This window comes from Arabidopsis lyrata (genome assembly GCF_000004255.2).
Source record: "Arabidopsis lyrata subsp. lyrata unplaced genomic scaffold ARALYscaffold_6, whole genome shotgun sequence".
Classification (NCBI taxonomy): Eukaryota; Viridiplantae; Streptophyta; class Magnoliopsida; order Brassicales; family Brassicaceae; genus Arabidopsis; species Arabidopsis lyrata.
The window spans coordinates 12,795,826-12,820,787 of NW_003302550.1; the positions used below are offsets into that span (position 1 = coordinate 12,795,826).

Consider the following 24,962-nt stretch of genomic DNA (forward strand, 5'->3'; position numbering starts at 1 on the left):
TGATTGAAAAGATCTCGAATTTGCTAAATTCAATTCATCGGAACTTGTTTCTATGGACACCATTGATGGATTCGTCGATTCATATGAAATCAGCAACACAAACTGCACTACTTCTTCGTCGTCTCACAGGCACCTTCGTTGTCGCACCTTATGTATCTGCTCTGCAATTGCTCTCACCGGATCTGATGTATCTAACGGCATCCGAATATATAATTATGTGTTTGTGAATAATAGTCATTTACACACTCTAGCTTAGTTGGTTCAGTAAGTTCAGGGAGCACTCACAAGTGATGGGTTCGAATCCCTCGGGAATAAACTCGATGAAAGCTTAAACGACGTCGTTTTGGGGTAGCTAACGGAGATGTTAACAGATGTTAGATAATCTGTTAACGATCGATAACGGTTTGTCTTTTTGGCCTGGTCAACGAATGTTTATAGTTCAAACGGTTGGTCAACGATATCTTCATGTTTAAAATGGCCATATATGAAATTGGTGTCTGGAATGGCCACAATTTAAAAGTTGGACTATTAAATGACATTTTTCTCTTTATTTATTACAAGATTATGATATTAGATTTCGTTTCATAAAATTACTACACCTAGTGACATAGGAAAATGACACGAGACCATCCTATTGAGTGGTAACGCGGACGAATGACGGGTCTATTGCGTTTCTTTTGGACTGTAACCATGTTTTCCACTCATGATAATTCATATAGTATATGCGATATTGCGATCTATATATGATTAAAAAGGTGGTTCAAAAAAGTTTACGTAAGACCTCCTTGGTGAATCGCATGGGTGTATGATACACATCAGTTTGCCGTTGTTATACTTGTCAAGTACAATCCGTGTATTTATTTTTTCAAATAAAAATTTGTATGAGTTAACTTATATTAAAAATTTTATGCAGTAAACTATTTTATCTAAAATTTTATGTTTTCAACCACTTTTTATATTTTATTAACTATTTAAATATTTTGTTTTGCACCACTCATTATATTTTTTTACCATTCAACATATATTATATACCATTTTATCCGTTTGATTCATATTTATTCCGTTATTATCCATAATTTATAGTAAAAACTGCTCGATTTATTTTGTTTGTTTGATCATACCATCTTATATGTTTACATCATTAGAACAAGGGTTGAACGTTCGGGTTCGGTTCGAGTTTTTCAGTTTGGGTTTAACCTTATAGACTCTATTTGGATATTTATAATATTTAGGTTGGATTAAAGTTAGTTTTTTTCCGGTTCAGTTTGGATCGGATTTTACCTTTCAGATTCGATTCCATATAGATTCGGTTCGCATCCAAAATTATCGAAAGTATTTGAGAGTATCCGAATTATCCGAAAAACTCAATTAGAAAATATCCAAAAATATCCGTAAATACTCGAAAATATCTGAATTATCTAGAAGATCCGGTAAAAAAAAAAAAACAAATTACTTGAAAATACTAGTTCGAGTTTTAATTCGGATTGGATATTATCCTATACCCAAAATACCTAACTCTAAGCACATTCAAATACTAGAACCGATTCGGATCGGAATCGAGTATTTTCGGTCGGATTAGGATTCAGATTTCGAAGTCGGCACTTTTGCCTAACCCTGATTCGAAGAATTATTGAGTAGAGGCCGGTTTTAAACATGAAAACCACGTGGCCGGACTTTGGTAAATGATTTGACCGACTAAACCAAAAAGGAATAGAGAAAAAAGAAAAATTGGAAACGAGTGATGATGATGACGTCAACATCGCTAAAAACAATCTTACACGGCTCTGTTTAAAATCCCAAGACGGAAACACTTTGTGATCCCATACCATCATTTCTCTCTTGGAAGAAGAAGAAAAAGAAGAAGAAGATATGGGTGTTGATTTGGATTTGGAATCTATCTCCGAAGCCACCTCCGGAGCCATTGGATCTCTTCTCAGCACTACCATTTTATACCCTCTTGATACCTGCAAATCCAAGTTCCAAGCCGAGATTCGTGTTCGCGGTCAGCAAAAATACAGGTCTCTCCTTCTTCTCTCCTTCTTCGTTTTCCATTTGATTGCGACGCGATGATGATCTAGAATTTGAGAATTATGCATCTTTATGTCTTGGCATCGCGCTTCAGGAGCTGGGTTCCTGCTGAATTGTTGAAAACGGTTTTGTATTCTGGGTTTTGATTTCTATGGTGATCTTGTGTAGATCCTCTTCTGGATCGTAATTTAGAATCTGGGTTAGGTTTTATATTGAATTTAGCTGAGAAAGTTCACTTCTTTGATCAAGTCTTTTCAATGAGCTTAAGCTTTATGAATCACTATCTTTGATTGTGGTTAGAGAATGTTGAGTTTCTTGAGTATCTAAAGCTCTTGTGTTTGTAACGTTTTTCAGATACCTGTCAGATGTGTTTTGGGAAGCAATTTCATCAGGAAATGTTCTCTCCTTGTATCAAGGCCTTGGGACTAAGAATTTGCAGTCCTTTATTTCGTCCTTCATCTATTTCTATAGTTATAGCTATTTCAAGAGGTTACATTCTCAAAGGATTGGTTCTAAGTCTATTGGAACAAAGGCAAATCTGCTCATTGCTGCTGCTGCTGGGGCTTGTACCTCTGTGTTGACCCAAGTATGTTTTATTTTATACTCAGCTCTGCTTCAAACTATGCTACGTTTGGCTGTTTTATGCCACCCTTTTTGCTTTGGTCAAAAGTTGTGAATCTTTTTAGTTTCTTTGTTTCCTACTCCGTTTTCTATCTTCTCTAAGCATAATTACTTCTATGTTTGTGTAGCCCCTAGATACAGCTTCATCGAGGATGCAAACAAGCGAGTTTGGAAAATCTAAAGGGTTGTGGAAGACTCTAACCGATGGTTCATGGGGAAATGCATTTGATGGCCTTGGGATTTCTCTTTTATTGACCTCGAATCCAGCAATTCAGGTACCATTTTCATTTAAACCACCTTCATATTTTACTGATTTAGTTTTGCTAGGCGTTACCAAAAATAACGTGCTTCTCTTTGTAGTATACAGTGTTTGATCAGCTGAAACAGAACCTTCTTGAGAAAAGAAAGGCAAAATCCAGCAAAGATTCTTCCCCTGTAGTCCTCTCTGCCTTTATGGCGTTTGTGTTAGGTGCGGTCTCAAAAAGTGCTGCCACCGTCATCACATATCCAGCAATCAGGTATTAGCTTCCGGAGAATCACTCAAAGTCATGAGATTTTACAGCTGTGCATCAATCAAGACTCTTTCGGATAATACTGATATATATATATACACATTCATGGGCTTTGTAGGTGCAAGGTGATGATTCAAGCAGCAGATGACTCAAAGGAAAATGAAACGAAGAAGCCCAGAAAAAGAATCAGGAAAACGATCCCCGGGGTAGTCTATGCTATATGGAAAAAAGAAGGGATCTTAGGATTCTTCAAAGGCTTGCAGGCTCAGATCTTAAAGACAGTATTGAGCTCGGCGTTGCTACTAATGATCAAGGAGAAAATCACTGCAACCACATGGATTCTCATTCTAGCAATAAGAACTCTGTTTGTCACAAAAGGTAGGTTGAAAAGTCCATAAAGATAGCCCTTCCGCAAGAGTCCCAAGCCCAAGCAAGAGCAAAGTCATTTGTTTGGCGATCTGAATCGAATGATTTTCGTGCAGGCAAGTATTGTAGTCTTTCTCATTTTAAGAACTATTGATAATTTTTAGTAAAGATCTTATTCTAGGTCCACATAAAGCTTCATGTTGTTGCCAGATTGAGTTTCTGGGCTTAGAGATTTTTCTCTGGTTATTGTGTAGTTTATGTTTGTTTTCTTCAGCTGTAATAAATATGGGGATTTCTACTTTTCTCCAAATTTTCATGTACTCTTCACTATAGATCAATCTCTGCACAAACAAAGACATCATATTCTGATTTCCATGTCACAAAGCCTTTCAAAAGCATATCTTCAAAAACCAGTATACAGGCTGAAGAAAATGTGATAGAAAGAGCCACAAAGTGTTCTCTACCAAATAATTTGAAAAACTGACCAACAAAGACGACAACAAATTCTTCAAAGAAAAACTATATTAATAGTGTCATTACATACAAGATTAAGAGATGAGATCTATATTTGCATCATAACGTAAGTTGATCTACTTGCAAAATAAACGATCTACTAGAGTAACAGAGTAAATTCAGCACACAGTTTCAGAGGAAATTCTTCAACCTCAAGAATTTATTTAAAATTTTATTAAACTTAAGCCGGTTAAATGGAGTAGTCATCTTCGATTTCCATTTTCCTCGACGCAAAAACCGATGAGACAGCAGCTCAGAGGCAGTACCTCTCTCCTTAGGGTTCCTTGCGAAACACGTTTGAATAAACTCCCTTGCATCGCAAGGCAAACTCTCGGGAATCTCTGGAGCATTACCATTAGAGAGGATAGACACAAAATCGTCAGGATTAAACCCTAGCCATGGCTTCTTACCCACATACATCTCCAACACTAAACACCCTAATGACCACAAATCTAGGGTTTTCTTGGCAACACCGTCTTGAAGAGACTCCGGCGGCATGTAATTAGGGGTTCCAACAAAAGGGTATTCGATTTTCCAGTGATCAGGAATTTCTCCGACTTCTAACGAGATTCCAAAATCAGAAATCTTCAATTCGTAAGAATCTCTACACTTGAAGACAAGGAGATTATCTGACTTGAGATCACAATGAACATAACCGTGGCTATGAATTGATACCAAACCTTCGAGAATCATACGCGTGAAGTCTCTTATCATCAAGTCTGGTAATTTTCTATCTGTGTAATTATTCATGAAATCGCTTAAACTACCTTCGGTTGCGTACTCAAGAAGCAACTTGTAGACTCTGTTTCCCTTATAGTCAAAACCCTCTTCCAAATCGTTACCAAAGTATTGTATGATTCTCGGACATCCTCTGAGTTCGGAAAGAATCCGAATCTCTGTAAGGAGAGAGTCTTCTTCATCGGAGCTTTTTACGGCGGCGAGAAACGAAGAGCCGTCGCTTTTTGTGTACTTGAAGAGATCAACAAAACTGTAAGCACCTTCACCTAAAAACTTGATGTATTCTTCGTTTGATTCCATCTTTGGAATGTAACAGTGTTGTTCTATATAGGGTTTGTTTCTTCAAATTCGAAACGAGTCAGAACCTGAAAGTGAGAGAAAGAAAGGAGAAGAAAATTGAAAGTTTTATAGAGTTTAGTTTAGGGTTCAAGTCGGTGCATGACCAGTTTTTTTCGTTTGATAATATATTGCCGATTCTTTTTGTGATATATTGCTTGCAACGAGAGAGAGAGTAAAAAAAAAAAAAGAAACTTTTTGGAGAGTTGATCACTAGATTGTAAATCTCGTTCCCTTGATTTTGTTTTATTTTACTTCTTGAATTTTTTTCACATTGCATTAAGTGTTATGACTTGTGCTTGTGTCAGATTGTCTTCTTCTTTCTTGGCCCATTAAACCAAAATTGTTTATGTAAAAAAAGTGTTACCGAATCGAATTTAGGACCTCCGAATCAAACTCTAGTTCGGTTTAATTTGGAATAGTTTTCTCCAATCCACACAACCCAAAAATTAGTAGTTCCAAACCGAACCGAACCATTTAGCCTGAACACCCAGACCTAGACGCTATGATGAGAATTTGTTTTTTTTTTTTTAAGTTTTTCAATAGATTTTTAGAAGGAAATTATAACCCGAATAAATTGGGGATTGGGCCCTGTGCTATATTCCAATTTTTTTTTGCATGATGGCCTAAATGTTTAACACTTAAAAAATTATATTCTATTTTATAATTATTTGAATATTTTGGACTCTCAAATACAAAAAAAAATAATTAAAAAAATGGGACTTTGTGCTTTTGCACACTCAGCACACCCCAAGAACGGGCCCTGAACCGAATAATAAGTGGAGTTACAAAGTAACCAAGAGAAAGAGAAGAGATTTTCGGTGAGGCATTGAATGCAGGAGAAGAGAAGTGGCCGTCAATCACCGACGGTCTCCGCTCATCGGACATGGCCTAATCCGGTAGAATCTGTTGATGTAGGCAGTTGATACATTCAATGTACCAGTTCAAAGTACTACAAAAAAAGATATAACAGAGTTGAAGATGGTTGATACGTGGTGTTGGAATGGTCAATCGACGAGCTAAGAGATATTTCCAGCACTGAGAGCTTGAATAGATTCTTTTTATAGAAAAAAAAATTGAAACATGAAGAAAATAGATAATTTTCTATTCAATAAAGAAGAAAAAAAGAAATTGTCAATTCTATTAGGATTAATAGGAACTTAGGCTTGTATAGCTACGACCTATATGCATATAGAGGTGCTAAAGTTTTGTAGAGGTTAGCACAAAAGAGCAAGAGAATTCTTTGACATTAAAGTTAGGGAAACTTATAATGACTTTAATTATTAGAATGTCTCATAAAATATGGGGGTTAGACTAGTTATTTTCATGACGATAATACCCTTGCTCTCTTTGTTAGGAAAAAAAGAGTCAAATTTACCCCTAAAATTTTTCGAAAAACGTCAGAAAAAAATTCAGGAAATTTTTTTGGTTTTTGAAAAGTCTGTTGGGTTCGTTATGATAGATTTATTTTAAATGACAGACTTATTTATCAACGACAGATTTTTTGTGACAGATTTTTTATCTCTCACAGACTTAATTTAACAGGTTGTGGCAAACTTAAGTTAACACCACAGACTTTCATCACTTTGATAGATTTATTAAAATTAGTGGCAGATTTATGTTCCTAGTGGCCTCAGACTTTAAATTTTCATAAAAATATCTGTCATCAAGTGACAGATTTGTTTTTGAAAAAATAATTACCTCTAATCTATATATATAATGGGAGAGTTTCTCTCCTCTTAAGGTGTCCACATCATCACCAAATTAATATTATGGATCCTACTAATTAATAATTATGTCAAATATTTAATTTCATGTTTAATTACATCTCATTATCAAAGAAGTAATCATCAATTAATGCACAGTTTTAAATAAAGGTTATTTGAATAATAATAACACAAGTGTAACATATTTACATATAATAATGGGAGAGTTTCTCTCCTCTTAAGGTGTCCACATCATCACCAAATTAATATTATGGATCCTACTAATTAATAATTATGTCAAATATTTAATTTCATGTTTAATTACATCTATATATATAATGGGAGAGTTTCTCTCCTCTTAAGGTGTCCACATCATCACCAAATTAATATTATGGATCCTACTAATTAATAATTATGTCAAATATTTAATTTCATGTTTAATTACATCTCATTATCAAAGAAGTAATCATCAATTAATGCACAGTTTTAAATAAAGGTTATTTGAATAATAATAACACAAGTGTAACATATTTACATATAATAATGGGAGAGTTTCTCTCCTCTTAAGGTGTCCACATCATCACCAAATTAATATTATGGATCCTACTAATTAATAATTATGTCAAATATTTAATTTCATGTTTAATTACATCTCATTATCAAAGAAGTAATCATCAATTAATGCACAGTTTTAAATAAAGGTTATTTGAATAATAATAACACAAGTGTAACATATTTACATATAAAATACTTACATTAATTTTTTGTTAATATATAACTTAAAATGAACATAATCCCTAAATATTTAATTAAGAAATAAAAAATAATTATGAAAATTTCATAGAAATACCAATGTTATTTAAGATGGACAAAAGGCTTCTTAATGAAATTTATTATACAATTACAAACAAATAATAACTTATTAAAAATAAAAAACGTTTAAAACTATCACTTTTAAGAATAATAAGGAAACCTCAAATATAATTTAGGATGAAAAAAAAATTGAATTGAAATGGAAGGCTATAAGAGTTTTTTTTTTTAATAATAAGAAGATATTCATATTTCATGGAAACATTAAATTAAAGAGATAATAATGAAGTGGAAGAAATTTATTTAAAATAATATTATTTTTAGATAAAAAAATAAATGGTTAAATTTTATAGTAAATGTATGATTGTAAAAGTTTTTTAAGATATAAGAAATAATTCATATTTAAAATTAAAAATTATATTTCAAGAGAGTAATAGTATAAATTCACATTGACGAAAAAATATAAAGATTAATTGTATCTTAATATTAAATTATAGTAAAATATAACAATAAAAATAATACAATTATATCTATATTATTGTTTGTTTTCTAAATAAAAAAGTGAATATGTTTAAATATAGGTAAAAATCTAAATAAGTACTGTTGAGAAAATTTTAACAAATATATATCTTTCGTAAAATTATATTACGTTGAAGCATGAAAACCATATAATTAATAAAAGAAAATAAACTAAAAAGATGAAAATGAGAAAATAGTTTTCAGTTAAGAATCAATTTAAAGTTTTATTAAAGTGAGCATAGAAGATAAAACAGAGTAGATGTTGGGAAGCGAACAAGTGCATCATAGAAGATGACGAAAAATATTTGAAGAGAAATTGAGTAATGCTTGAAGCATCGGATATATGTATGCACATGATAAACGATATTCATCCGATCTATGTATGCATTAGCGGATAGTTTGGTTTAGTAAACCAGACTATCATATTCAACATCAGGTTAAATCGTCGAGCCATGTAAGCGTAGTAGGATAGATAAGATTAAGACATTCATGATTTTGCCAAAACTTTCCTTAAGGTATGATGGTCTTGCTTCAATAGGTAAATAATGCTCTCCAAACCTATTGAAGCGGCATGAATATTACGTTTAAATATTTTCATAAATTGATGTCAAACTCAGCAAATTTACTTTTAGTATGAGGTACGAATAGGTCAAAACATCAAGACAGTTATACTTACAAGATTTGTTTATGGAAATAACTCTTTTTTGATAAAAAAAAAAAAAAAATTCATTGATGACTACCGAGACCGATTCATCTTATATAATTTTTGTTATTATGCGGTACCTACTAAATATATTTTATAATATCTATGTTGTATATTGTTTTGTAAAACAAGTATGAATGTATATAGTTTTTAAAATTCAAATGATTATGATTATTCTTAACATTTTGTATTATACCCAGTTAAAATTTGATATCCCGCGCAACGCGCGGACGAGTAAATCTAGTTACTAGAATGACTTAGTAGTGATAACAGATTTTTTTTATGTTATGACAGTTTTTTTTTTAAAACAAAAAAAACTGTCAAGTGATAGCAGATTTGTCATTAAAAAATAAAAATTGCTAGATTGACTTACAATCACAAATGAAATATTTCTGTGATGACAGATTTTATTTACATTACGACAGATTTAGGATTAGTTCAAAGAAAACTGTCACATTACGACAGATTTAGTGATGAAAAATAAATTGCTGGAATGACTTCGTATAGTGATGACATATATGTTTTATGCAATGACAGATTTTAATTTTTATTCATGTTATGACAGATTTTTTATACATATTTGATGACAGACTTTTCATGATGGACTACATGACAGACTTTTTAAACACGACATACTTTTTTGTTTTGAATTTTCATAACTCAAAAATAATAAATGACGAGATAATCTAACTTACCTTATTTTCCTAGGGTTTTGGGCTATCCTAACCGTTTCTCTATCTATCTATCTCGTTTCTCTATCTCCACGACAGCCACGTTTTTTGAAATTCACCATGATGTCTCAAAAGAAAGGTTTGGAGATGGATCAGGTGATTCTCGTATGTGGCAAATGGATTTTCGAGAATAACAAATGGTCGTTCACCATTGATACAAATTGAGGATGTCGAGTTCTGGAAGCTAATAGGGAAACCAGTTACTCTCAATGCATTCGAATGGTAATGGAGGATTACGGAATCGAGAATAGAGGTTGTGATGTTGTGTTGAGTTACAAGATTTTGAAGATGTTGTCTCAGAATCTACCGGATGATACACCACCCGTTATTGTTACTAATTCAAGATAGTTTCACTCTTTTTTGGGGCAATTGAAGAGCGATACAATTCGACTTTGTGTTGAAGTGAAGAAGAAAGTTACAATTGAAGCTAATCAACCCAACATCGATGGCATCGTTGATAGTACCTTGCAGAGAAAATGAACAAGAATTGCAAACGAGTTGGTTAAGGAAGTTACGGATTTGATTAATGAAGCTGTTGGTGATGACGGCGATGACGATGAAGAAACGAGATTTGATTACTGTGACGACTCTGACGGAACAGATTCTGATGATGAGAATTATAGCTTGTATGGGATTCCACCAGTTGTAGAAGAAAAACAAATACTGCCGTTGAAGAAAAAGAGTTCAGGTATCTATATTGAAGAACAAAAAGATGATGATTATTATGCAAAGTTTCTATTGCCTTATGTGGATTTGGCTGTTGGACAGTGTTACGAATCAAAAGAACACTTGGAAACACGACTGAAGATACTAACCGTAGTACAGAGATTCGATTTCTACGTAGACAAATCGACACATTTTCTTTTGATTGTCAAGTGCTTGATAAAAGGGTGTACGTGGAGGGTATGAGCTACGACACAAAGAGACTACCCAAAGTTTCATATTCGTGTTTTTATTTCTGAACACTCATGTTCAGTAACAGAGAGTTCTGCACGTGCCCGTCAAGCAACTCATGATATTCTTGAAGTATTATACAAGGATTTTGTTGGTGGAATTGGCCCCAAAGTATTGCCAATGCATGTTGCTGAATCATTGAATAAACGTTTTCAGATCAAGGTACAATACAAATTTTAATAATTTTTGGCGTTTTAAAACAAAAAGTTTTTAATGTTTAACAGAAACAGTAGTTTTTTCTTAATAGATGGATTATTGGAAGGCTTATAGAACGCTCAGGTATGCGCGAGATTTGGTAAGAGGAAGTCCAGAGAGTGGTTATGAGCAACTACCTACTTACTTGTAAATGTTAAGAAGGGTTAATCCGGGGACATTGACGAGACTTGAAGTTGATGAAGAAAAAAGATTTAAGTACATGTTTCTAGCCTTTGGTGCAAGCATGCTTGGATTTCCATTCATGAGGAAAGTGATGGTTGTTGATGGTACTTTTCTACAGGGAAAATACAAAGGGACACTTCTTACAGCAACAACTCAAGATGGTAATTTTCAGATTTTTCCTATTGCTTTTGCTGTGGTTGATACAGAAAATGATGAATCTTGGGAATGGTTTTTCAAGCAACTGAGCTGTGTCATACCAGATGACGAGGGCCTATCCATTATTTCAGATAGGCACAAATCAATTGCGAAAGCAATCAAGGTGGTTTATCCGAAGGCGAGTAGAGGAATTTGTACATACCATTTGTACAAAAATATATTGGTCCGTTTTAAAGGTAAAGAAACATTTGGATTGGTTAAGAAGGCTGCGAATGCATTCAGACAGGTAGATTTTCAAACCATATTCCATCAGATAGAAGTGGCGAATCCTGAACTACATGCATATCTAGATAGGGCTGATGTACGACTTTGGACACGTGTACATTTCCCCGGTGATAGGTATAACTTGCTTACAAGCAATATTGCGGAATCAATGAACAATGTGATGTCACACGCTAGGAGTTTTCCTATTACACAGTTGTTAGAAGAAATAAGGTCCATGATGACTAAATGGTTTTCAGATCGGCGGAGTGATGCGTTAAAAATGACTACATCTTTGACACGTGGTGTCGAGAAAATTCTGCAGGTATATTCTCATACTTTCAATCAATGTCAGTTAAACAAGTATATATGTTTCACTATTAACAATGTTATTCATTTTACAGAGCAGCTTTTTCTTTGACTGCAGCTTCCACCGGAGGCTTTGAGACTCCTCTCTTGGCAGCCTTTGTAGCTTCTTCTTTCAGCGGAGCCTTTTCAAACTTTTTCCTCTCAGCCTTTGAACCATCTTTCTTTTCAATTAAGAGAAGATCTCCAGATGTTTCACCTTCTTTCTTTACTTTCTTCTGAACAGTATAAGTTTTCTTCACCACTCTTTGAACATGCAAACCATCCACTGAAGATGGCTTCTCCTCTACTTTCCAAGACTGCAAAAAAAATTAAATGTTATCACAACAGTATTTTTATTCACCATTTTGCTTAATAAGATCAACAACTTTAAAACTCACCAAACTATAACTTGCAGGAGATTAACTCGATGCACCTTCATCTTCATTGTTGATGGAATTGGCGACTTGGGCAGTAGGTATTGAAGCTGGTTTTGCTTGTTTCAGTTCCTTCAAATCAGTCTCGACTGCTACAATCCTCGAGTCAAAGGTATTCTCCAAGTCATCGATCCTACTACTCAGATTCTTACCCATGTCTACAATACTCCCATTCATTTTTTCCATCATCAATAAAATATCAGAGAAGCCTTTCTTGTCATCCTTATCAACCTACATTCAATAAGATATTCAGATTTAAAAAAAAAAAGTTGAAGCACAATAAGTACATTACTATAAAACACAACTAATCAGGAATATGCATGAAAACATAACCTGTATATCTTCTGAGACTATCTTCTCGTCTTCTTTTTGAATTTTGACTCTTTCTTCGCCAGAAAATTCAGCCTTTTTGATCTTTTTCCCCTTCCGTGTGATACTACCTTCTTCATCAACAGTAGCTTTTACTTTGCGTTTCTTCTTAGACACACCAAACGCTGGCACACCTTTCCAAGCATCTAAAGCCAATCGATTATGGATGATGTCTTTTATCAAGTTGTCTAGTGTTGAATCCTTATCCTCCTCCGCATTACTCCATTGAGGGTACATGTTTTCTTCAGTTACAGGAATCATGTGTCTTACACGCACCTATATACAACATACAAAATGTTAAATAAAACAGCACCACCAATGAAATAAAAACTGCAGCTTAAATTAATAGGTTAGTGTTGCCATGACACTTAAAAAAAAATAAGAATGCACCTTAAGTTTGTGTAAAACAGTCATAACACTTCAATAAAATCATATTCTAAATTTCACATTATAGAGAAAGTACATGAAAAAGACACATAAAGAAGTTACTGCTTTGATACATAAAGACACAACATTTAAAAGATCAAAAACTAACCTGCCCATGCAGCTTCTTCTCGTTTTTAATGAATTCTGTTAGGTCGATATCCTTCCGAGTTGACTGCCAATCAAGAAGTGGAATACCAGTCAAGATAGGCCTTCTCAACCCATAACCCTCTCCTAATCCAGGGAAACTCTCATACACCCACATAAGCAAAGCGTGAACGCATCCTTTAATAACATAACCATCTTTATTAAAGCCAACTGTCTTAACCGATTTAAGTAGACATTCAAAAGCCACTCGTCCCCACGGATATTTCTCAAAACTCACTGGATCAAGAACTCTTATAGCACTAGACAAAGGAAATCTAGATCCGTGGTGCACTCCATGTATTGCCACTGATAATAAACACAACCTACCCACCATCATCCTCTCCTTTAAGTCCCATGCCTTGCTAAGATCCATCACAGTTCGCAACTCATTGAACTTTGGACCTTCTGAGATTGGTACTTTCATTGCCTCCCATAGCTCACGGTGATCAGCTTCAAACTTTTCCGACGGATCAAATGGATCGCAATTCAGTCCTGTTATAGCAGCAAACTCATTTAAGGAGAACCGGACTGGTCTACCATCAATCATAGACCATATCTCATGAAAGTTATCCACTTTCAACTGATTTGTGAGGAATAGATGTACTTTCTTGGCAGCCCATGTGTACTCTAGTTCAGCTAGCTTGATAAACACACCTAGTGATGATTTCTCCAATCCATCCCACACATCAATACCTAATCCTTCTCTGATTTGACCAATCTTGGACAGATAACAATTGTGGTTCATGCTTCTTTGTTGCAAAGGTGATTTTCCTTCTGCATATAGACGAGGAGGATATTTGAAGACATTACTCGAAGACGCCATTCCTGAAGATTATCAAAATAATAAATCAGCATATAAGAGGATTAATACAATCAGCTAATAAACAATTTAAAACAAATCTGATGCAAAACAAATTAATATACCAAAAGAGAATAAAGTGTTAAAACCTGTAGAATATTATGATTTATAACACAAGTGGTTACTGGTTTTTAGCACAGCAATACACTCGAGCATTATATAAGAAACAAAGCAAGCTAATGCTTAATATCTATGCATTTCCTCAACTCCTACCCAAAGTTCTCTAGAAAGAATGTCAGAACACAATAAAAGGTAAAGCACAACTCTAATAAGCATAATATAAACGACATAGTCTCAAGTTCAAACCAAGACCAGAGAAGTCATAGACTCAAGTTCACATTATTCTAGCAGAATATAAGCAAGCAAAAGACAATTCATAGACAGAGAAGGGCAAAACAAATTCTGCTCAAGGACCATAAAAGACACAGAGAGATCCACACAACATCCCTACTCCACACAAGTGTTACTGGTTTCCAGCACAGAAAGAATTTAAAAGCAAGCTAATGCATAATGTTTATGGCTTCCTTCAAGCAAAGCAACTCCACTAAAAGAAGACCCAAAGTTCTCTGTAGAGGATGACAATTAGATGATTGAAAACGCAAAGCACAACTCTAATAAGCATAATCTAAACGCCATAGTCTCAACTTCAAACCAAGACCAGAGAGAAGTTCTTACCAGTAGAGCGATTAGAAGATGCTCCTTGATCAGCTGAGATTTGGAAAAGAAAAGTCGAAATTAGAAACAAAACGAGAAATATGCATGAAATCATACAAGTAAAGCATCAAATCGCAACAATTTCTCAGCTCATTATCAGATTCTGAAACCTAAACCTGTGATTCGAACTACGCTTTATCACAAAATCAAATCCAGATAATTGAAGATCGATAGTAATCAACAAACAAACATATCGGAAACCTAAATATATGATTCGAACCACAGAATTATCACAAAGTTCTTCTTCACTCGTATCAGTTTATGGCTCGAGATCTTACTTGGAGGAGGTGGAATGGTGTAGCCTTCTTCTTCTTCTGTCAATTGAGAATAAAGACTTCGTCGATGGAGGAAGAACGCTAACAGTGATGGCCAGTAGCTCTGATTACACCGGCAAATCGAATGAACAGAACATTAGAGAAAGAGGACGTCGCAAAGCAGATACAGAGAGACTCAATCGGCGGTGGCAACCAAATATTAGGGTTTAGGGGAAACGCCGGAGATGACTGGAAGATAAGGAAGACGCCGGGAAGTAGAAGAACAAGAGAAGTTGGCGGCGGGTTCCCCAGAGAAAGAGCACCGTCGTCAATGGTTGCTTCTGTAATCGGCGGCGACTGCTGCTGTTCTGCTCGAACAAAAGAGCACCGTCTTCTATGGCTGGTCTTCTGTAATCGGCGGCTTCGAGTCTTTGTCGGAGTCGCGATTTCGATTTAAGTCTGTCGGACTCTTAGTTTTTTTTTCTTCTGAGGCTGAGGAATAAACGAGAAAGTCGTCCTTAGGGTTTTCTTTTTTGTTTTTGGTTTTGTTTTTGGGTTTTTTAATTTTAATTTAAATGTTATTTTGTTTGATTTTTTTCCTAAGACTAATAAAACTAAATTGGGTTTTTGGTCATTTAACACAAAATTTGTGTTAGTCTAGTAAACTATAAAACTAGGGTGTCAATCTAGTTATTAATCTCCAGATTTGAGTCAATCTGGGTAAATTTCAGTTAAAGTTATGGGATTATTTTGTAAGAAAACATAATGCGTAAAAAGGGTAAATGGTTTGTCTTCAGAGTTCTTAGATTGCGTATAAAATCCATGAACTTGATCAGAGATTAGATAATTATTTGAGTGAAACTTGTAAGTGCACTAAACAAATTTTCTAATAAAGAAGTTTTATTTTTTAGGAACCGTCATCTCAGTTTATGACTTAGTTTACATATATATATATATATATATCTGGAAAAATGTCAAAAAATGCGTCAACTTTCAAATTTGGGACGATTAAAGCATGAACTCTCAAAATGTCACTTTAATCACATAGTTTTTGTTGACTTTTCCATAAATAGCTAAGTTTTTGTTGACCTGACCAAATTAGACATCGCATTAAGTCTCTGTTAGAACGATGTTGACGCTGTTAACTTAACCGTTTAACTAAACGATGACATTTTCTTCAGAGACTGAATTGTCTCTACTTCTGATAGGCTCTTCTCTGATGGTATCAACACCGCTTCAATCTCCGATGGTATCGACACTTCATCACTCTCCGATGGGTTTTGAATTGTCTCCGATTCTTCTGGAATCTCAATCGTCTCAGGTTCTCGATCGTTTGCTTTGCATTCTTCCTCTACCAAAGCCAGCAGCCTCCGCGACCGACGAGAATTCCAATTTCCTTCATGCGTCTTCACTATCGGGATCAATAAGTAAGACGACGAGAGAATTTGAGTTTTTTTTTTTTTTTTTCTAGGGTTAGGGATCGATTTGGGAATGAAATCGATTTGGGGGTTTTGACATTCTTCTATGACTAAAACAACGACGTTTTCGTTTTAGAAAAACGTCGTCGTTTTGGTTAAACGGTGACTGTAAACGGCAATTTAACAGCGTCAGCGTCGTTCTAACCGGGACTTAACGCGATGCCTAATTTGGCCATGTCAACGAAAACTTTGCTATTTATAGGAGAGTCAACAGAAATTTTGTGATGAAAGTGACATTTTGAGAGTTCATGCTTTAATCATCCCAAATTTGAAAGTTGGCGCATTTTTCGACATTTTTCCCTATATATATTGATAGCTCTTGGATTTTTAAAATCAAAAACAGGCACCGTCAAACCTTCCATCGGAGACAGTATCGAAAGTCGGAGGATCATACCACAATTTCTATTTTTACTTTTTAATATGTATTTTTACCACAATAATTTTTTTAAAACTTAGTTTATTTTATTTTTATTTCCTCTTTTGTTGACGATTCTTTACTCCGACAGCATATATGTTTCGATTTCTAAGCGGTTTCTTTACTCTTCTTTCGTAATTATTAAAAATGTAAATATCATTTAAATTTTTCTATTGAAAAAAACTTCAGCAGAAATATTATTATCGAATACATATAGTCGATTAGATTATTCAGTCTTAATCAAACAATGACATTTGCTTTGAATACATTTACCGTAGTATACACCACTTGTAAGAACACAACATATATCACATTCGCCGTCCCCTCCCTTACACAGATCTGGACTGTAGCATTGTTTCTTCTTTATTCCTAAACCTATTGAACAATATATAATCATTAAACCAACATTAACAAAAAACAATCACTAAACTAATATTTACACATATAAAAACATAAGAATATGTGCATAATGTTGTAAACAAAATGAAAAGGAGTACCAAGACCAAGAGTGCTATCAGAGCAATGAACAGAAGATATGACAAAGAGGATAGTAAGGACAAATACGATCAACATTTTCTTGCTAGTAGTCATTTTATATGATTTTGTCTTAATTTTATTTTTGATGTTTTATGTTTTGGTTCAAATGGGTTTAAATATAAAATAACACAAACATAAGTAAAAGGTATTTTTGAAATCAAAATGAAAAAGCAAAAAAATATTTCACTTTAGCTTCTTATATTATAATAAGAAGAAAATATATAAGGTGAATTTCTTACCTAAATATATATATTTGAACATTAGTGTAATAATATTTAAGACTAAATGTGATTTGTTCATTCTTATTATATTCATTACTAAATGTGATATTGCATCAATGAAATATATATATATATATATATATCTATATATTATAGGATTTGCTATTATATATAAAAGATAGAATATCATTTGCTATTAAAAAAAAAGAGATTATTAAAAAAGCTTTAGTTATTCTCTACTAAACCTTAAAAGAAAATGATGATTATTACTATTTTTTAAAATGATATATTTCTATAAGAAAATTATACAATTGATTACTAATTTTTAAAAAATATATATATAATTTTCTTCTAGAAATATATCATTTTTAAAATTAGTAGTAATAATTATTTCTTTTCAGGTTTAGTAGAGAATAAAACTAAAGTCTTTTTTTAGGTAAAATGTTTTTTTTTTATCGGAGCATATACATATATAGATTAAAACATATTCTTATATTTTACTCTATCGTTTATATGTTTTTTCCTTTTATTTGTACACATAACAAAATCTCTAATTGATAGATTTGATACGTCTCACAATCATGTTAATTAATTACTAATTTTGTGCGTCTAATTATTTAACAAAAACAGAATTATTTGAGTGTAACCCATCCCAATCCTAATTAGTTGAGTGTTAAATGAATCATGAACTACATTGATTGGGTTAATCCATTAATCCATCAAATTTAAATTATCAGTTTAACCCATAAATTATCTCTTTTTGTTTAGTTTTTAGTTATGCAAATGTAAAAGCGGATGATTTCGCACGGAGCAATACTTGGGTTCATCTCTAGGTGTGAATTCTTTTATTCACCCTCTTTTATTTTAACCAATAAGAATTCGCCACATAATAAAAAAATTAAACTCATTTAATTATTAAATCTAATCCATAACCACTTTTTTTATAAACCCAAACCGATATATAATCTCGTTTAATTACAAAATCTAAACCATAATTCTCCTTTTTAAACCCAAACCGCCATTTAAACTCGTTTAATCGTAAAAAATCTAAACCCTAATCGTACTTTCTAAACCTAAACCGACATTTAACCTTGTTTAATTGGAAAATCTAAATCTGTTTATAAACTCAAATCGATATTTAACCTCGTTTAATCATAAAATCTAAACCCTAATCGTACTTTCTAAACTCAAACCGACATTTAACCTCGTTTAATTGTAAAATCTAAATCCGTTTATAAACCCAAACCGATTTTTAACCTCGTTTAATCATAAAATCTAAACCCTAACCCTTTCTAATAAACCCAAACCGATACATAATTTCGTTTTAGTGGTAAACTAGATTTTATAATTAAAAGAATTTTATTATTATGTGGCAGATTCTGATTTGTTGAAATAAAGGGGGTGAACCCAAGTATTTTTCTTTGGCACGAAGAGTTCGTACCGAACCGTATCATATCACTTATGTAAACAACATTCTTCATGAATGGAACCTTTCAATAGATTCAATTGTAGATGTTGACAAAAAAAGGTTTAACCAATAAATCTATTTAATTTCATATATCAAATGGTTAAGAGTTCGACCTATGAACACATAAATTAATCTATTTTTTTGTCAACGAACAAATAAACCAACTTTTAATAAATTTATCATCATATTTAGTAATAAATAATTGATTTTCGGAAATTCAAGAACTTAAAGAATCACATTATTTGTGAAAATTTTCTAATATTGAATTGTTAGTGAAAAATAGGTATATCATTTTAAAAGAAAAAAAGTTAAAACAATATAATTGGTTAACCTTACATCACCCATTTGGCATGTGTATAATAACCTTCTTCCTGAATTCGTGTTTGTCTGAGATGTTTGAATCATTGCTACTCCACCACAGAAACAACGTCTAGAGATCTCATAGTCACTGTTAGACTGTGTTAGTTCGTCCTCTCTTAAAGTCTGTCTCTAGGAGAAGGAACTTTGAGACATCATCACTATCATCAAATAAAGAAGGGGAGGGACACCAATATAAGTTAATGAGGTCACAAATTCTATATAATTTTGAATTGATAAAGAAATCACGTACAAAAACAAACTCGATGAAATTTATCTTTCTCAACAATCCAAATCTCAAACATAGACAAAATCAATGTAATTCAACCAGGGATGGCTCTACCCATGTGCGGGTGCTCATGCACAAGGTCCATCTAATTTTGTCTTTTTTAAAACTAAATTTATTAAAATTAGGGTCCAAATTTTTTTTATATATAAAAATACATAGGAAATTAGGTCCAATTATTTTTTCCAGCTCAGGGTCTTTAATTTTTTTGAGCCGGCCTTGAATTCAACTACATGAACTTTCAATCTTAAACAGGAAATCGACAAAACACTTACCAAATGAGCTTGTTCAGGAGACAAAAAAGAGCTTCAATTTAGTTATGTTCTCGACAGAGATGTTGATAAAAGAGAAAGACAATCCTATACGCTGCATTTTAGCTAGCTTTTGTAACCAAGATCACGAGGGTTAACTAATATAAAGCCTGATTTTCACCGAGGGTTATATTGTATGTGATTTTTGAATTAACGATAATGACCTGCACTTGTTTTACATGGAAAGTAAAGTTTTTAAAATTTGCGATTTTGAGTTTTTTTTCAGAAAACCCTATATATATTAAAAAAAAAAAAAAAGGTTTGATTGCTTCTAAACGAGAAAGAGGTTTTGTGTATTTCTAATTGTCTCTCTGCTGTGAGAAGAGAAAAGAAGAAGGAAGATGATGTCCGGTGGGGGCTACTCGAACATCGATCACCAGAAAGTTTCTGGATCTGTACCCGTAAGCTCTTTGCACTTGTCCATTGGATTGTATCCTCGATTCATTCTCCTTTGTTATCTCAATCTGATCAGATCTAGTTTCCATGATCCATCGTAGGCCGTTCCAGATCCTGGCCATGTCACCGTCAAATTCGCTGGTAAACAATTTCGTTGGATAATTTTTAGTTTGAATCGACGAAGTAGGAAGAGCTTAGAGGCATTTTTGTTTAGTGTGAAATTATTATGTTATTGTGAGATTTTTCTGGAATCTAGTCTTTTTAAGGTTTATAAGATTTGAATAAAGATAAGATTTAGCAATTGTGTGTGTATATTGTTCTGTGATTTGATTGAGAGGGATACATTGTAAATGCAGACTCAAATCTACAAACGTTTCCTCCATCTGCTACTCAGGGAAAGATTTCTGGTGGTACTAATCCTCCTCGAGATGTTGACGGTAATTTATCCTTTAGATTTGCTTAAGATTCTATGGAGTTTTGCTAGAATCCTCCAAGTTAGTTGAGGAGAAATGTATGATGTGCAGAAGACTTGTTAATCAACTTCTTTATGTTGATTGACTGAGTTTTTTATGTCTTAGCTTATTTTATAAACTTTCAACCGCTGCAGATACATTTTCGAGGCCCGTGAATGGTACAGATGAACCTCAGTCTGGTGGTTGGCTCCATAGATTCACTGTTGGTGCTTACAAGCCTTACTTTGATGTGGACACCTCAGATGTTGTAGAGAGACTCAAAGAATCACTCTTTCCGTTCAGAGGAACATTTACAGAAAAGACAGCCAACAACCCTGATTTGTAAGAGTCTCGTCTTTACAGTTTTTTTTTTTTTGCAAGGTGGAGATAAGTGGACTGATTGAGAAAGAATTTGCTGTGTGTATTACAGATACGGGCCATTCTGGATATGCACAACATTGATCTTTGTAGCAGCATCCATAGGAACATTTGTTACATACATAGCACACAAATTGAAGAAACAGGAATGGAACTACGACATTAATCTGGTGACTTGGTCTGCAGGAGTATTCTACGGTTATGTAACTATTGTCCCTCTCGCATTATACGTGGTTCTAAAGTACTTCTCTGCACCATCAGGCTTAGTCCAACTCTTCTGTCTCTACGGATATTCCCTATTCGTCTTCATCCCTGCATTGGTAAGTTAGTTTACAAATTCCTCTATTACTCCCAAAATAAGACATCCAATGTGAAAAACCCGAGACTAAGAAAATGCTGTTTCTGCAGTGTCTATCCGTTGTGCCACTAGAGATCTTCAGATGGGTGATCGCGGGTTTAGCTGGATTCATGTCTGCAACATTTGTAGCATTGAACCTCAAAGCACATATTAACTCTGCAGGAGAGAGATGGTTCTTGATTGTGGTCAGCATTTTTCTTCTACAGCTCGCTCTTTCAGTCGTGCTGAAGCTATATCTGTTCACTGTCACCGTATAAATTATTCCCTCAGGGGGAAGAAGCTATGATTTAAATCTGAATCCGTATAGAGCGTGAAAGCAAAGAGTTTTTATACCTTGAAGACTTTTCAGATTTTTGTAAAATTAGGGACTGAATCTGTTGCATGATTCTTTCATTTGTTATTATCAACATGAATATTATGATTATACTTAATAATGTAGTGTAAACTCAAGTTTCATAATTTGCTAAAAGTTTGGTGAAATTGATTCAAAAATTTAGCACATTTTCTTTGTTGTACTTAGATTACGTCTTCCATTTTTCATTGAAGCAAAAGTTAACAAGAACAATGATTCGCCAAAGAAAAGGAAAAACTACTACAAGAAATCAGATGATAAATAAAAGGTCCTGGTAAAATAACAGGAGTCCAAAAAAGATTCCACAAAATAAAGAAAATTTCTCGATGTGTTTCATCAATTTCAAGAAAACAGAAGAGTCGTTAATCATAATATATCAATCAAGCTTTCGATTTCTTCCCTTTGGTATCAGCAACTACGGGCTTGGCCTTGAAAGGCAAAAACGTCTCTCCACCCATAAACGGCTGCAGAACCTCAGGGATGTCCACACCATCCTCTCGCTGGTAGTTCTCGAGAATGCAGCAAATGGTCCTCTCTGTTGCAGTAAGTGTCGAATTCAGCATATGCACATACTGCTTTGTCTGCTCATTGCTCTTTTTCTGACCGTATCTGATCTCAAGTCTTCGAGCCTGGTAGTCTGTGCAGTTGGAACAGGACACAAGCTCTCTGAATGTCTCCGACGAAGGAAACCAAGCTTCCAAGTCATACTTTTTCGCAGCTGCATCGTTCAATGCTCCAGAGACTATTGACACAATTTGGTATGGAAGCTTTAGCTGCAGAGAAATCACACAGTTGACTACTTAGAAACTATCAAAAGATATAAGGTTTCTTAACTTAAGATATCAAAATTACCGCTTGGTAAAAATCTTCCGAGTTCTTCATCATCTCATCAAGCATTTCCCACGAGGCATTCTCATTAGGACCGGTGATGCAAAACTGTTCAATTTTCTCAAACTGGTGAACACGGAAAATACCAAGTGTGTCTCTTCCATGCGAACCAGCTTCTTTTCTAAAGCAGGACGAGTAACCAGCATATCTGGACCAAAAATATAATGTTGGCGGATATTCCCAATACATGAAAGAAACAATTGGCTTAAAGCTGCGAGTAGGTTTTACTATGTTTGCTTATACCTTAGGGGAAGCTCAGTCGGATGAATCCATTCATCAAGATGGTATGCACAAAGAGGCTGCTCAGCAGTTGCAATAAGGTATTTGTCATCTCCTTCACCAGTCACCTGGACAAAAAACCAATCTTCTTTGAATAAAACTCTAACAACATAATTATACAAATGTATTGTAATGATTAAAGACCTTGTAAAGCTCTTCATCGAACTGTGCCAATTGTGCGCACTTGGCCATAACATCCTTCCTCATGAAAAAAGGAGGCTGCAATCCTGTGAATCCTCTCTTTTTCAAGAAAGTTAGCCCAAAGTTGATAAGAGCTTGGTTAAGCATCAAACCATCTCCTTTTAAGAAAAAGCCTCTGGCTCCAGCGATTTCAGCACCTGAGGCCAAAATTAGCATTACAATGAAACCCAAAACCACAAAAACCCACTATCACAGAATGAGGAGGTCGCCAAAGTGTAAGTCAATGCTACCTCTTTTGGTATCTGCAATACCGAGAAGCTCAACGAGATCCACATGATTTTTCAGCTTCAGACCAGGCGTAGAAAACCGCTTTTCACCCCACAGTTTAATCACAAGATTATTAGCCTGCATACGAAAAACACCATAAACTTCTAAATCTCTCTCAAGTCTCACCACCAAGCAGACAAACTTTGAAGGAACGAAATGCCACTAACCTCGTCCTTATCAATAGGAACCGAGTCATGAATCAAGTTACCAACTGTCTCCAACTTGGCTTTCAAAGCAGCATAAGCTTCACGAACTTCCGCCTCCTTTGCGGTAGAATCTTGTTTGTTTTTCTCGGTCTGTTGAATAATCTCAGTCGCATCTTCTTTTTTCTATTCCAAAGAAACCAAAAACAAAACTTTACTTTTACTAACTTCCATCAATTTCATTCAAAAACAGCTAAAATCATTCCCCAACTATGGCATTCACACTAATACGACAACAGATATCAAATGCTCAAATTCCAGATCCTAAGAAGAACCACTACGGATCTAAGAGAAGTTTCCAGTAAGATTTGAGATAAAACTAACAATTTTGAGCTGCGCCACTTGCTTATTGAGCTTGTTGAACTCTTTCCTGAAACTATCAACTTCAAATTGACCTGAAACAGAATAAAATTTGATAGCATCAAAGCTCAAATTCGTTAGGAGAGAAACGATGAGAGCGAGCAAATGGATCGATCGTGGAGACTTACGCTGACGCCATTCTTTGTCGAGTTTAATGATCTCATCAACGACTTCAACGCTGGCAAATCTCCGGCGTTGCGATTCTCTGATAATCTCCGGATTGTTCCCTTTTTCTTCACGAAATAGATTGATATCCAACATTTTCGGGCTCTTTCTCTGTGAATCAAAAGCAGAAACAGAAATTTGAATCCGTCAAAACTCGAGATTGAGATTACTGGAGCAAAAAAGAAATGGAGAAACAACGTATCATCAGATTTCGAAGAGAGTCGTACTTGAAACTGTGGAGACGAAGATGAGACTTATCAGCGGCGTCGATTTGACCTTTGCGAGGAAGATGATGGAGCTTAGGGTTTTTGCGTTCTCTGTGATATGATTTTTTATTAGTTATGATATATTGGAAAAATATACCCTATTTGTTTTCTAATTCACGATAAGTTCCCAAAAGTTTTAGATTTGTTACAGAAACTCCTCACTCATTTTATAATAACATCATCTAATTATATAATTAACACATCATGTTTCTCATGTGAATCTAACACATATCACAACTCAGCTAACATTACTTTGAATTAAAATGATAAACAAATTTTTTTAGTAACATCTTGTGAGATTTATGATTGTAAGAACGAAAATAAAATAAAAACATACTACCTCAAATTGGAGGTTTTGAAATTTGGAGATTGTTTTCGGAATACATAAAACCTCAAAAATAAGGGTTTGAGGTTTTTTTTGTTTGTGTCTAAAGATTTTGTTGA

The 24,962-nt window shown here is 34.1% G+C and overlaps 6 protein-coding genes across 7 annotated transcripts; 2 read left to right on the top strand and 4 right to left on the bottom strand.

The window, feature by feature from the left end:
- The first annotated feature begins 1,690 nt into the window (after window positions 1-1,690).
- Window positions 1,691-3,859, top strand: LOC9310434 (peroxisomal adenine nucleotide carrier 2). The gene is made up of 5 exons (XM_021021297.1): window positions 1,691-2,018; window positions 2,383-2,614; window positions 2,778-2,924; window positions 3,010-3,167; window positions 3,280-3,859. The coding sequence occupies exons 1-5, from the start codon at window positions 1,870-1,872 to the stop codon at window positions 3,557-3,559; spliced, it is 966 nt and encodes a 321-aa protein (XP_020876956.1). The 5' UTR covers window positions 1,691-1,869; the 3' UTR covers window positions 3,560-3,859.
- Window positions 3,860-4,031: 172 nt separating this feature from the next.
- Window positions 4,032-6,328, bottom strand: LOC9308338 (mitogen-activated protein kinase kinase kinase 3). The gene has a single exon (XM_002874321.2). The coding sequence runs from the start codon at window positions 5,076-5,078 to the stop codon at window positions 4,173-4,175; it is 906 nt and encodes a 301-aa protein (XP_002874367.1). The 5' UTR covers window positions 5,079-6,328; the 3' UTR covers window positions 4,032-4,172.
- Window positions 6,329-12,084: 5,756 nt separating this feature from the next.
- LOC110227316 lies at window positions 12,085-13,991 on the bottom strand. The gene is made up of 3 exons (XM_021021260.1): window positions 13,019-13,991; window positions 12,448-12,759; window positions 12,085-12,345 (listed from the first exon to the last, which is right to left on the bottom strand). The coding sequence occupies exons 1-3, from the start codon at window positions 13,874-13,876 to the stop codon at window positions 12,100-12,102; spliced, it is 1,416 nt and encodes a 471-aa protein (XP_020876919.1). The 5' UTR covers window positions 13,877-13,991; the 3' UTR covers window positions 12,085-12,099.
- Window positions 13,992-16,954: 2,963 nt separating this feature from the next.
- On the bottom strand, window positions 16,955-17,399 carry LOC9310435 (defensin-like protein 113). The gene is made up of 2 exons (XM_021021331.1): window positions 17,271-17,399; window positions 16,955-17,148 (listed from the first exon to the last, which is right to left on the bottom strand). Exons 1-2 carry the CDS (start codon window positions 17,362-17,364, stop codon window positions 17,000-17,002), a joined length of 243 nt encoding a protein of 80 aa, XP_020876990.1. The 5' UTR covers window positions 17,365-17,399; the 3' UTR covers window positions 16,955-16,999.
- Window positions 17,400-20,219: 2,820 nt separating this feature from the next.
- On the top strand, window positions 20,220-22,017 carry LOC9310436 (protein YIPF1 homolog). The gene is made up of 6 exons (XM_021021306.1): window positions 20,220-20,354; window positions 20,451-20,490; window positions 20,706-20,786; window positions 20,957-21,143; window positions 21,232-21,499; window positions 21,588-22,017. The coding sequence occupies exons 1-6, from the start codon at window positions 20,295-20,297 to the stop codon at window positions 21,792-21,794; spliced, it is 843 nt and encodes a 280-aa protein (XP_020876965.1). The 5' UTR covers window positions 20,220-20,294; the 3' UTR covers window positions 21,795-22,017.
- Window positions 22,018-22,089: 72 nt separating this feature from the next.
- Window positions 22,090-24,584, bottom strand: LOC9308339 (serine--tRNA ligase, cytoplasmic). Of its 2 annotated transcripts, none has more exons than XM_002874323.2 (9): window positions 24,480-24,584; window positions 24,216-24,363; window positions 24,052-24,122; window positions 23,692-23,853; window positions 23,488-23,602; window positions 23,201-23,394; window positions 23,021-23,124; window positions 22,742-22,925; window positions 22,090-22,662 (listed from the first exon to the last, which is right to left on the bottom strand). In XM_002874323.2, exons 2-9 carry the CDS (start codon window positions 24,346-24,348, stop codon window positions 22,270-22,272), a joined length of 1,356 nt encoding a protein of 451 aa, XP_002874369.1. In that variant the 5' UTR covers window positions 24,349-24,363; window positions 24,480-24,584; the 3' UTR covers window positions 22,090-22,269. The 2 variants fall into 2 exon arrangements, with proteins under 2 accessions (XP_002874369.1, XP_020876925.1); XM_021021266.1 differs by having other exon boundaries at window positions 24,216-24,357; window positions 24,480-24,582.
- Between the last annotated feature and the right edge of the window lie 378 nt (window positions 24,585-24,962).